Consider the following 13933-nt stretch of genomic DNA (forward strand, 5'->3'; position numbering starts at 1 on the left):
ATACAACGTGAGGTGCACATGAAGCACACATGTATAGATATACTTTTATGATTTGAAGCTATAATGCATCTCTTGGTGGTGACTGGAAAGTGCTACAAAACACACAGCTGTCTTTCCCTTCCAAGTGTATCGCAAGGAAAGATGGGTTGTGGTTATGTTTAGAATCGAATTCCTTCCTCTCCCCCTCCACTACGACAGAATAGTGGAGAAATTCAGACTGCTTTAACTGAGACTCAGAGCAAACTCTCCTGAGTGCTGAATTTCTTACTGAAGTGCCCACCCTGTTATTTCTTTTGCAAATGAAGTATCTGCAAACTATCTTATCTTGGTCAAGCAAGTGCCAAACTCCAGAACACTGAGTCATAAATACTTGAGCCAAGCATTGAGAAAACCAAAATCAGATATGTTTGACAAACAACAATGAGCTGTCATCTGACTGCACCACAGTTTCCATCCCACTGCACTTGCTTTGATATGGGAGAACATGGGGAACTACAAAGATGAGAGCAACAACTTAAAAAAACACAATAATGCTAAAAGCATATTTAAACAGATTAAATATATTAAAACAGCTAAATAAAACTGAGGTACATCCAGGAAAGAGAAAACTAGAACAGCCACTACTTCCCCATGAAAACCCACTTCCTCAGCATCCAATCCATTACCAAAAGTCTACCTGAATAAGAAGTATTCAGCCTGACTTCATTATCAAGAAAAATATTAGTACAGATTATATGGGAATGAGAGCCAGCATGGGATAGCAGTTTCTGTGCTGGACTGCGACTCTGGAGATCAGGGTTTGATTTAGTTCTCAGCCATGAAATCCATTGGGTGACCATTGGGAAAGGCAATGGCAAACCTCCTCTAAACAAATCTTGCCAAGAAAACCCTATGATAGGTTCACTTTGGGGCTACCATAAACTGGAAATGACTTGAAGGTACACAACAACAACAATTATATAGGCGTCTGACTGCAAGTATCTTGATGACAATTCAGTCATCAGTAGAAGCCAGCATGAATTTGTCAAGAATAAACAAATCCTCCAAACTAACCTTATATCTTTTTTTCCAATCAGGTCACTACTTTAGCACATAGAGGGGAGTGCTATGGATGCCACTGATCACGAAGCGAAGCTTCTGATGAAGTCCCCCATAATATTCTGACTGGCACACTGATTGAATATGGAGTAGAGGGAAACACCACCAGATGGATCCATAATTGGTTGTGTTAGGAAGGATCAAATTAGGGGAATTTAATTAGCTCGAATATTACGAGAGGCGTGTCCTAACAACGCACGCATCGGATCGTGTCCCCATTTGTATACCAGAGGTCATCTAGTCCAACCCTAAGAAACAGAGACTCCAATGCCAAAGGAGGTGCAATTAAAATATAAACATTTATTAAAGCTACACAACAAAAGGGATCACACACGCACACAAACATTCAATGCTAAAGCAAAGGAGGGGGAGAGTTTGGGAGTAAAGGAGAAAATATAGAGGCACCGTTGGAATATTTACCTTCGGAGTCTTCTCCAAGCGACGGATGTGAGGGATGGTGAAACACGGCCGCGGGGAATGGAGAAAACAGGCGGCGACCGTGGTGGCTAGGAGCTGAGTTCCAGCAGGCAAAGCTAACTAGAGGCCCAAGAGACAGTGAGCTTTTGGATTAGCTTGAGTGATTTCAGTGGAGTCCAAGGCTCAAAGTTCGCAAGCTTGGAGCAAGGTGCTCTACAAGCAAGGAATCAGGTTTGGAACTTCAGCTCTACAAGCCCAATGAGGGCAGAAATTGGGGTCCTATTTATACTGCGAAACATATCCTCAGGCTATGGCTACCTGGTGAACAAAGGTTTTGATGGCTATCTTTTGTCTAAGCTGAAACTTACACAATGGATACACAAAGAAGAGGTCTGATACCTTTCAGGGAAAGACAAATATCTAGATGGCAGAGTTGTTTAAGACAATCAGTCGCTCATTAGGAGAGAGCTACTTCTATTGTCCTCCTCTCTTTGGGCAGCCGGCGAAACTTGTAGGGCAACTCCCAAAACTTCCTGCTGAAAGGTTTGCATTTTACCTTTTTTTTCCTGTGGCCAAGCCTAGCAAGTTGGCTGCCTACGTGGTCAGCTCACTTTTGGGGTAATGGCGACTTGCGATGGGGTCAGTCAGGGGTCATGATTTTTGATCGCTTGGCACCCAAAATTTGTATAAAACCAAACTCAGTAACAGTTGGAAAAGCATACTCAAATGCACACACACAAACACTTGTTGCCATAATCAACCCGAATAGCAACACAAAGACACTAGCCCTATGCTACTACCATAGCTTCCTCTCAGTAAAAATTAGAGGCTGTACAGACTGGCCATTAAGGCCAGCCTGGGGGCAGAGCTGGGGAGAGGTGTCCATATGAGGCATACCCTGACTCTGCCCCCATGCTGGCGTGATAACACATACCACACCACATGGCATGCAGCATTATGGCGTGTGATGTCACAGCACTCCTCTAGCACTGTGTCTGGATGACATAGCACCAAAGGAGCACAAAAAAGCACGGTGTCAGTGGCTATGGCGCACATTCTATGGAGCAGAAAAGAACCACTGGGACTGTACAGACTACCCCTTTTAGAGCCAGAGCGGGGTTATGGCAACCACATGCTGAGGCCCCGATCTTGCCTTTCCATGGCACAAAATGGAGCCACAAAAAGCGGCTCCTTTCTGCATCATGGAAATGGCACTGTAGACACTGACGCTGTGGCTTTTCGACACTCCTTTGGCACTGCATCATCTAGATGCAATGCCAGAGGAGCACCGTGACACCACATGCCATGTGGTGTGATACATGGCATCAGACCGGCCTGGGGACAGAGTCAGGCCATGCGTCATATGGATGCCATGTCCTGACTCCAGCCTCAGGCCAGCCTTAATGGCCAGTCTGTACAGCCTTGCTTTTTGCAGCTCTTTTTTGTGCCACAGAAAGGCAAGATCAGGGCCACGGCATGTGGTTGCCACAGCCCTGATCTGGCTCTAAAAGGGGCAGCTGCAGGCCACCTCTTACAGGCAGTCTGAACAGCCCCCTACTCTCTGTCTGTCTGTCTGTCTGTCTGTCTGTCTGTCTCTCTCTCTCACACACACACACACACACACATCTCCTTAATCAAGTCCACTAGCAACACACCCTCACTCATTTTCCCATATCTCCCTCCCTTTGGCATGTAAAGTGTGGGGAAAATCCCACCCTGCCTCCAGAAATCGTGTCTCCAAAGCACCCTTTTAATTCTGTCTGGATCCAACTCAATTCTGACTGGTCCTCAATAGGGCACTGAGAATCCTCTCAGGGTTTTAGAGTAAACTATAAATCACCTGTCCCAAGATGCTGAACCTGTTTGGGTGACAGGATTCAGCGCAATGGAGAACCTTGCCCATCACAAACAGGAGCCATGAGCTTCTCCTGTTTCTTCATGGAGCCATGGCCTCACCCTGATGGACATCAACTATGTGCATCACAGTTCCCTTATCAAGGGCAGATAATGATATGGTGAAAGTTGGACAACCGGGTGTTCATGGCTTCTTCCAGTGCAGAAAACCAGTTTGAAGGGTCTAGGCCAAGGTCCAATAAACTCACCCTTCCATGTGCCAGGCTGACACACTGTGCTGTCATTCTGTTTGTTGTCAAGTCCAGTGATGAGTGTTCATCTTGATTCTTGATGTCTGCAAAATGTAACACTGGAGGAGGAGGAGAGGAAAGTGAGTGTCAGTTTCTGTACATGGGATCCTAAGCAGAACGCCTTGGGATAAACTTTTCATCATCCCTTTCTTGAGGACAAATCAGAAGTCTCTATATTAAGGGGAATACTGCTCTGTGTCCATGGAAGAAAAGTTTGGATGGAGGTTCATAAGTGAATTTCAGGCTTAACTTTAAGTGCTCAGGTTGCCTTGGTGGCCCCAAGGGACAAATCCTTCTTTGCAACGCTTTTGAAGCTGGTTTTTGGCATTACAGGGGTACCCCGGGTTACGAAATTAATTCGTTCCGCCGCCGCTTTCGTAACCCGGAATACTTCGTAAGCCGAAAAAGCCATAGGCGCTAATGGGGAAAAGCCGCGATTTCGTGTGAAATAGCGCCGAAAAGCACCAAAAAAATTTTCGTAACCCGAAATAACCTTCGTAACCCGGAACAGTTTTTTTGAATGGATTTTTTTCGTAACCCGGAAATTTCGTAAGGCGGCGCATTTGTATCCCGGGGTACCAGTGTATTACCAAAGTAACGCAGCAGATCTTTATCAGCATTTAAATACATTTTGTATACCTTTAGACCAAAGATTTAGAAAGACATTGTGCTTGCATAATGTAAATCTACACTCACAGGCCAGCATAATGTTTTATTTCTGCTTGTGGAACTATGCTACAAGTAGCCATTCAACACTGTGCAGAAAACGCTTTTTTACAAATGAAAAATGCAAGTATTTTCGCAGATGCTGAGATGCCAGAAGAATTCTGCGCACTGCTATTCTTTTCAAAAGGGTTTCTTGATTGTCATTAAGCCTATTTTTGATGAGTGAATGAGGGAAAATATTGTTTCTAAGCCAGCTAGAAACCATCAAATAGTTTGAATATTGTTTAAGTCCTGACATTAAGATTTTGACTTTCGTTTTCTTTTTTTTTTGCCTTTTTTAAAAAATCAAATGAATATGATAAGCATTACAGGCTCTTTTCTTTTTTAGGAACTAAAATAAACTTTTATGGATACTTCATATATCAATACACACACACAAACAATGATTTTCTTTATAAATCTTACAGAAAATATTATAAACTATTACAGTGTAGTATATATCAATATATTGTAGTATAGTACTATCGTTCAACATAACTGACTTTCTGTTGGTGAAGTATATTTCTTCCTATCAAGTACTGGTAATGAATTGTTAAAAAAATAGTACAATTGGACAATTTTTGCCTTCGGTATCAGGTATATTCTCAAATGTTACATTTCTCCTTCTTATCACTAACTTAATATCTACCCAGTTACAGGTTCCCTTTGCTAAGTCCTAGGGCATTTCTACATGAGCCAAATGAAGCAGTTCCTCCCCAGACCTCATATTAACCTGTCTTTCTGATGCAAGGCCAAAGGCCCGACCTGACTGCAGAATGCCTTCATGGCAGGAGTGCATTTCCACAGTGAATCCTCAATCTATTAAATCTAGATCAAGGAAAGTAATAGTGCCATTCTGTTCTGCTCTGGTCAGGCTCCACCTGGAATACTGTGTCCAGTTCTGAGCAAAACAATTCAAAAAGGACACTGAGAAACTGGAGCCATGTGTCCAAAGGAGGGTGACTAAAATGGTGAAGGGTCTGGAAACCACAAAGCCCTATGAGGAGAGACTTAGGGAGCTGGGTATGTTTAGCCTGGAGAAGAGAAGGTTAAGAGGTGTTATGATAGCCCTGTTTAAATAATTGAAGGGAGGTCATATTGAGGAGGGAACAAGCTTGTTTTCTGCTGCTCCAGAGACTAGGACCCGGAACAATGGAGGCAAGGTACAGCAAAAGAGATTCCACCTCAACATTAGGAGGAACTTGCTGACAGAAAAAGCTGTTTAAAAGTGGAACACAATCCCTCAGAGATTGTGATGGAGTCTCCTTCTTTGGAGCTCTTTAAACAGAGGCTGGATGGCCATCTGTTAGGAGTGCTTTGATTGTGAGTTCCTGCATGGCAGAAAGGAGTTGGCCTGGATGGCCCTTGAGGTCTCTTCCAACTCTGTGATTCAATGATTCTAAATAAGATTTTAAAAATACTACCTTTTCCTCAAGATCTTTCCAGAAAATCTGGAGCACTCCATTCTGCTGTGCTGCCTGCTGCTGCAACCGATGTGACTTGCTCCCACTGAGGTCACAACAAGGCATCCGGACATGTGGTCAAGACTAGGCACCTCATTTCTGGCCTTAGAAGGATCGACCTGTGCCACTGCCAGTAGCAGGTGGCACAGAGCGATGCTGTATAAACAGCTGCCTGGCATTGCTCCAAAATGCACAGATAATGGAGATAAGGGAATTGCAGGCAGTTTTGGGGCCAGAATATTCTGGACTGTTCCCGGAGGGTTCTGGCCAGTGTAGAGCAGCCCATAATTAAGATCCTGGCAACTATATTTTTGGAGCAATTTGATTCCCTCAACTATATATTCCAATGTAATTACAAGTAGCAAGAGTGATAATATTAAAACACAGTTTAGTAATCTAGGACATGCATGACTAAGGTCAAATCTATGTCCTGTACAAAAGGTTACAGCTAATGGGCTAGTAGGAGTGTATAAAATGTACTCCTGTCCACCATTACCATCTGCCTTTCCAAGAGCAACTCTAAATAAAATAAAAAGCTCCCTAGCCATAGCCTCAAAAACAATACATATTTGTTGTTGTTGTTGTTGTGTGCCTTCTTCTGAAGCTGAGAGAGTGTGACTTGTACAACTAATTGGGGATCTGCCCAATATAACTGTCCACTTGTGCAATGGGGATTGCACACAACACACAGCTGTTTTTGCAATCCCAGTGAATGAAGTGGTAAATTGATAGCACTTGACAAATAGTTATGAACCATCCAAGAATCCTGCTTCTCCCAGATGTACAAAATCCCCGGAACTACTTGTTGAATGATGATTCAGCATTTGGGTAAATCCAATTGAATTAATGTTTCTATTCTAGCTGGGAAAAGCAAAGGGATGAGGCATATGTGAAATGGGAAAGCCTTCTGGCCATCTGCTTCTACAGCTATGAATTCAGTACAATGTCTGTTGCACAATGACCAAAAATTTACAAATGCATATGTAGAACATATGCAGATGTATGATACACAAACATGATTCCAGCAGTTATTCTAGTGATGCTGTAACAGGTAGAAAGAACATATGGAGAAACAGGAGATCAGCAGTAAGTTATCTCATGACGATGCTTCACAAAAAAGAGATGGGAGATATAGGCCCTTATCAGACGAGTCTGGAACTGGGGCTCTTCTGCACTGGGCGGTTCGAATTAACGTTATTTCGCACAATACCATCATACCAGCATTCGAATGGCCCAATCCGAACGCACGTGAATGCGCGAGATGCCGAACTGAATGCGTACTGGCTCCTCTTTTTGGAGCGTGTTGGCCAGTGCGCTGATAAGGGGATTGGCAATATCCTGGATTGGGGCTCTGTTCGATCTCAGTGCGAATGGGTCTGGTGTGACTACCCAGTCCTGAATTCCATCGCAAGACCCCCAGATTCCAATTTTAACTTCCGGTGGGTCTTCTTCCTCTTGCCGGTTCCAGGGAAGCGGGGGGGGGCGGTTCCAGCGGCCTCCTCCTCCGCCTCGCGGCTTGGGAGCCAGCATAAGCTGCATCCCAAGAAGGAAAGGGCGCGGGGGCCTCTGGAACGCGGCGGCGATCGCCGCGATTCTAGCGGCCCCGCGCCTCTTTCCTTCTTGGGATGCAGCTTATGCTGGCTCCCAAGCGCGAGGAGAGGAGGAGGCCGCTGGAACCGCCCACCCCCGCTTCCCTGGATGCAGCTTATGCTGGCTCCCAAGCCGCGAGGAGGAGGAGGAAAAAGCATCCCCATTAGAGGCCATCCAGCCTCTTTGACCAGCCGCTGGAACTGGTGCTCCCCCCCCCCCAGAATCATTATTCCACACTCACACACACCCACCGTACAACCGGGCATTGCTAATTTGTTGCAAGGGAAGGCATGGTAACTTAAAACAAAGCAGGAATGTAGAGAGGAAACAGAGAGGAATGTACAGAGGCACGTTTTATCACGATTTTCATGTGCATGAGCTGGCTCTCCAGCTGTTTACCGGGCTTTTCTGACGGGACCTCCCCTTTCACCCCGGAAGCGGTTTAAGGTCGCAACCCATGCAGGGCACCACTGAGCATGTGCGAGGGGGCCGATAACGATCGACCAATCCTCTGTGATCGCCGGTGTGACTATACATTCTGCACTGAATGTACTTCCCGCGAATGCGTATTGGCCAATTTGAATCCTGCCAATTCGTAGGGGCTCCAAGGTATGATGGTATTTGTGCGAAATAACGTTAATTCGAACCGCCCAGTGCTGAAGACCCCCAGTTCCAGACTCATCTGATAAGGCCATAAGCAGATCCATTTCCCAGAATGAAATTAGTTTGGCTTCCATGGTCTTTGTTGTGATTTTGGAGTGAGGGAAAATACTTAGGCTGTCCTTAACTCCCAGGTTTGCATATTTCACCAGTCTGTTGGTTGATTCAGACTTTCGAGCACAAGCTTTGTTCAGACTTGGTCTGCTGCCTCCAATGCATGGGGCGAGCTGGTGCTCAGGAGGGCATTTATAATCAGACCATATCAATAGAAAGAGAAAGAAATGTAAAACTTGTGGGTGAGATTATAAGCACAACACGTTTTTTTTTAACACTGGTCGTTGAAAGACAAAAGCAGGTGGAAAGATATTGCCCAAGGCCAGGGTGGGGTGGATGACCATGTGAATGGTGCAGGGGTTTGGGCTGTGGTGTGGGCAGGCTGACAACCAGAAAGGAGATATGAAGAACTGGCTAAGAGCATTCTCATGACGTTGGGGTGTTTATCAGTGTTATAATATGTCTAGTAGTGTGCCAGGAAGCCATGGCCTCTCTTCGACCCACTGTTGATGGATTGGCATTTGTGGGTGTACTTCTAAATCAGCTGTTTCTCTTTCCAATCAGCCTTCATAGTATTGTTTATTGTTCAGAACCACTGTCCTGAGGTCAGAGAATATCCAGGCAGATGAGGTGTTCTGTAACAGTTTTTTTGTGTATTCCCATTCCTAGCATCTGACCATCCTTTCCCTAAAGATGGCTTCTCTGTCGTAAGAATTGTTTGTCAACTGCAAAATGTCACATTGGGAGACAGATGCTCCCCCCCCCCATGGGGATATTCACTCATGTCCAATGATTTAATCAGCATTTGCGTCAGGTGTGTGGACGGTATGGTATTATGGTGGTAAAAGGCAATGGAGTCTGATAGTGAAAAAGTCCTGTTATGTGTTGTGTGTGTGGGGGGTGTTGAAGATGAATGAGTGAGCTCCCAGAGCTGAAGAACCAAAGAACCAGGAATTGTGCTTTAAACATAGCTAAAGGACCAAACAAGATGGTTCCGCGCAAGGCATTGATGTGACGAAGGTATTTGGCAACCGAGGCGGGGAAAGTCTGAACTTGGAAGCTGAAGCGCGGGTGCCGTCCAGGTGTGACGAAACCATGACCGGGAGAACCTTATCTCCTGAGTCGCCATGATGAGGAAACTGACAGGCAATGGAGAACTTTGAACAGAACGAATTGCTTTGAACACGGACTGAAATGAACAACCTGTCTGTCCTCCCAGAAGAGGAAGTTGAGTAATGGGCTGCAATATTGCAAGATTCCAGCAGCCAGGAGCCAGAGAGGGAAAGGAAAAGTATAAAGATCTTGGACTTACATCTCCATTTTGTTGGCATCTACCGCGCGCAACGATGTCATCCCCCAGCCTTCGAGAAAACTGATCAATGTTCGCGGGAAGGGAAGTGTTGTGTGAGTATTGTATGAAGGTTGTGAGTGAAAGAGCTCTTGATAATCAATGGTTTTGTTATTGTGTGATTCATAATGTTACATGCATGGTGTTTTAAAACACAAATTTGGTGTCTCAATGTCTTTCTAAGCCTTGCTGTGAATAGGTCCCACGAGGGAGAGGTTCTCATCACACGCTCTCAGGATAACAGGTTGCCCTTACAATCTTGGGCATACACATATTTTGGTGTCAGAAGTGGATCCTGAGCGTGGTGAGACTCTTTCTTTCTGGGACTCTCATAGCTTGGGGAGGACGGATCTTGAGACTTGGTGCAAGGGGACGCCCTTGCTGGAAACAGGGCAAGAGGGAACAGGTGGAGGTTTGGAAGCCTGTTTACACACACTTCTTTGTTCTTTGAGGAGGAATAGTCGGCGTGCTTCTTCCCGCAGTTGTAACAAAAAGTTTGGTGCCAAGAGCAAAGAGGGAACAGGTGGAGGTTTGGAAACCTGTTCACACAACTTCTTTGTTCTTTGAGGGAGGAGGTCGGCGGTGCTTCGTCCCGCAGGAGTAACGGGAATAGAGGGGGAACAGGTGGAGGTTTGGAAACCTGTTTACACAACTTCTCTGTTCTTTGAGGGGGAGCGCGGCGTGTTCTCCCGCAGTTGACATATGTTTGGAAAGAAAACCAGAAGGGGGACGGGGGGGGAAGCAGGAACTCCGTCCAGATAACCCTTTTTGTACTATGGATGGAGAGATCGGAAGGTTCTCCTGCCGTGATCTTATTGAAGAGAGTAAAGATTGGGGTTTGTTTTAAAAGAAATCACTTTTGAAGGGAAATAAGTACGAAATAGCTTTGAATAAGTTTCAGAATGGTTTCAACAGGCATTGGAAAAACATGATCCCTGGGAAGCTTTATATAAGGGAGTTGGAATGTTTTCCTTTTACACGGCTTCTACTGACATGACAGAACAAATGAGGTTTGGATTGGTGTTATCACAGGTCGGCCTTAATCATTTAAAGTTGCTAGTGAAGCAGTCTGCGGAGAGAGTGCGGGAAGAGGAATTAAAAACTCCTCACTCACTTTGCAGAACTTTCTAGAATGCAGGAGAATATTAAATTGGAAGATGAGAATAACAAGTTGAAAAGGGAAACAAAGTTATTTGCAGGCCAGTCTGGTGCTTTGGAGGAAAAAGAGCAGGAATGTAAAATACAGAAACAAAGAGTGGATGTGTGTTTGAAAGAAGTTTTGGGCAGATAGTAAAGTTCCGGTGTGAAGACTAAATGTGTGGCTTGTCAGGGCAAGAGTAAAATGGAGCAGAACCCGTTGTTGCAATTATTGGCAGAAGAACTTAGAGTGTTGTTGGGATGGCACTTGCCCTGATAATCCGGATTGTGATCCTTTGGTAACACAATCTCTACTCCCAGCCAGTAAAAAGGGTAAATGCTGGGAGAAGAGGGAATACGGCAAAGAATTCTGCTGGACCGGACAGGACTGTAGGGAGAGTGAAGATGAATCAGAGGATCCCGAGGCGACAGCACTGAAGGGAAAGGGAACCAGATTTGAAAATTTCTATCCCACTGCCAGATAAATGGAGAGTGTCTCTGGGAGAGCCAGGGAAGGAAGTACCTTTGAACCCACCTCTCTCTTTGGGGAATGTTGCACTGGGGAGTGGTGGCTCGGAAACCCATTACGGGGGGCCCGCCTCCGCTCTCTAGTCTGACATTTGCCAGGGATGATGGACAGCACTCTGAAGCGAGGGCTGCTGGACAGGAAAGGGTGTATTTTGTGGAATCCCCAATGAAAGCTTCGAAATGAGAAACATCGGGAGTCGGGACTCATTGGGAAAGCCTGGAAATAAAAAGTGGAATGGGCTTTCCGAGTGTGGAAGGAAGTGGAAAATGGCATGGATAAGGGAGTCAGTGAGATTTTTGAGAATGTTACCAGGAATGGCAAATATAGCAGATAAGGTGAAGGAACAGGGACTGGGTAGTGCTTTGAGAGACTGGGTTTTGGAACAAGGAGGGGAAGTGCAAAAGAGAGGTGATAACTATGGAACAAGACCAGGAGAAGATCCAGCTAGCTTTTGGACAAAGTATTTAGCAGGACATATTTGGCTGGTTTGCACAGGATGCCGAATTGGGTCGGCTAGACACTTACAAATTAAGGACATTCCTGGAATCATGCAAAGGATCTTAATGCGTTCTGGGTCCATATGAAGGCTTGACACCAGAATGGAAAGGACAGTTAGGATTTGTTGACTATACTGCAAGAAGAGGGGCAGGATGGTGATATTATCCCATGGAATAGTGGAAAGCAATTTTGAACTCCCTTAAGAAACAGGGAGTAGGACTCAAGTCTTTAAAGGCAGGAGTCAAATCTGCAGACTGGAAGCCTAGGGAGCGTCGGGAGAAGGAGAGAAGGAGGGTGCGCAAGTGTCTGAACGAACGGCGTTGTGGAGGAAGTTAAGGGAACAGGGATGGGACAATGACTAGATTGGATGTTTTGAGCACAGATCTTCTTAAACAACTGTCTCAATTTGTTTTTGAAAGGGGACCTAACTAGAGAAGAGATGAGAGGTCAGGGAATTTAAGAAGGAAACTGGAAGAAGGAACTGGAACAGCCCCTTCGGCTCCCACTGAATGCACTTCGCGCGAATGCGTATTGGCCAATTTGAATCCTGCCAATCGTAGGGGCTCCAAGGTATGATGGTATTGTGCGAAATAACGTTAATTCGAACCGCCCAGTGCTGAAGACCCCAGTTCCAGACTCATCTATAAGGGCCATAAGCAGATCCATTTCCCAGAATGAAATTAGATTTGGCTTCCATGGTCTTTTGTGTGATTTTGGAGTGAGGGAAAATACTTAGGCTGTCCTTAACTCCCCAGGTTTGCATATTTCACAGTCTGTTGGTGATTCAGACTTTCGAGCACAAGCTTTCGTAGACTTGTCTGCTGCCTCCAATCATGGGGCGAGCTGGTGCTCAGGAAGGGCATTTATAATCAGACCATATCAATAGAGAAGAAATGTAAACTTGTGGGTGAGATGATTAAAGCAACACGTTTGTTTTTAACAATGGTCGTTGAAAGACAAAGGCAGGTGGAAAATATTGCCCAAGGCCAGGGTGGGTGGATGACCATGTGAATGGTGCAGGGAGTTTGGGATTTGGTGTGGGGCAGGCTGACAACCAGAAAGGAGATGAAGAACTGGCTAAGAGCATTCTCATGACGTTGTGTGGTGTTTATCAGTGTTATAATATGTCTAGTAGTGTGCCAGGAAGCCATGGCCTCTCTTCGACCCACTGTTGATGGATTGGCATTTGTGGGTGTATTCTAAATCAGCTGTTTCTCTTTTCCATCAGCCTTCATAGTAGTTTGTTATTGTTCAAGAACCACTGTCCTGAGGTCAGAGAATATCCAGGCAGACTGAGGTGTTCTGTAACAGTTTTTTGTGTATTCCCATTCCTAGCATCTGACCATCCTTTCCCTAAAGATGGCCTTCTCTGTCGTAAGATATTGTTTGTCACTGCAAAATGTCACATTGGGAGACAGATGCTCCCCCCCCCCATGGGGTATTCCACTCCTGTCCACTGATTTAATCAGCATTTGCTCAGGTGGTAGGACGTATGGATTATGGTGGTAAAAGGCCAATGGGTCTGATAGTAGAAAAAGTCCTGTTATGTGTGTGGGGGGGGGGTTGAGTACTGGTCTGGGACTCATTGAACAACTTTGGGCAAACCACATTCTCTCAGCCTCAGAGAAAGGCAAAGGCAACCCCCCTCTGAACAAACATCCTCCTCACCTGGAATAATCCTGTGTCCAGTTCTGGGCTCCACAATTCAAAAGGGAGGTTGAGAAACTGGAGCCATGTGTCCAAAGGAGAGCCACCAAAATGGTGAAGGGCCAGGAAACCATGAAGCCCTATGAGGAACGAATTAAGGAGCTGGGAACGTTAAGTCTGGAGAAGAGAAGGTTAAGAGGTGATATGATAGCTCTCTATAAATATTTGAAGGGATGTCATATTGGGAATGGAGCAAGCTTGTTTTCTGCTGCTCCAGAGAACAGGACCCAGAGCAATGGATGCAAGCTCCAGGAAAAGAGATTCCAGCTCAACATTAGGAAGAACTTCCTGAGAGTAAGGGCTGTTCAACAGTGGAACAAACTCCTTCCTCGGAGTGTAGGGAAGTCTCCTTCCTGGGAGGTCTTTAAGCAGAGGCTGGATGGCCGTCTGTTGGGGATGCTTCGATGGAAAATTCCTGTATGGCAAAATGGGGTTGGACTGGATCAGGGCCCTTGTGGTTTCCTCCAGTTCTATGATTCTATGATTCTAAGTCTTACCAATAAAGTCCGTGATAGGCCCGCCTTAAGTTAGCCATAAGTCAGAAACAACTTGAAGGCATTCAACAACAAGTGGTGGAGCTCAG

The 13933-nt window shown here is 45.4% G+C and overlaps 1 protein-coding gene across 5 annotated transcripts in view; it reads right to left on the reverse strand.

The window, feature by feature from the left end:
• LOC121926164 (cytochrome P450 2J4-like) overlaps positions 1 to 13933 on the reverse strand; it is a 62891-nt gene that overhangs the window by 46782 nt on the left and 2176 nt on the right. For 2 of the 5 annotated variants that reach the window (XM_042458904.1, XM_042458901.1), the window contains exons 1-2: positions 5789 to 5889; positions 3618 to 3718 (exon numbers count right to left, since the gene is read on the reverse strand). In XM_042458904.1, the coding sequence (XP_042314838.1) occupies positions 3618 to 3653 (36 nt within the window). In that variant the 5' untranslated portion in view covers positions 3654 to 3718; positions 5789 to 5889. Of the gene's footprint in view, positions 1 to 1518; positions 1591 to 3617; positions 3719 to 5788; positions 5890 to 13933 lie in introns of those variants that run through there. The other 3 variants (XM_042458905.1, XM_042458902.1, XM_042458907.1) reach the window with 3 other exon arrangements.

This window comes from Sceloporus undulatus, chromosome 3 (assembly GCF_019175285.1).
Source record: "Sceloporus undulatus isolate JIND9_A2432 ecotype Alabama chromosome 3, SceUnd_v1.1, whole genome shotgun sequence".
In the NCBI taxonomy this organism is placed as follows: domain Eukaryota; kingdom Metazoa; phylum Chordata; class Lepidosauria; order Squamata; family Phrynosomatidae; genus Sceloporus; species Sceloporus undulatus.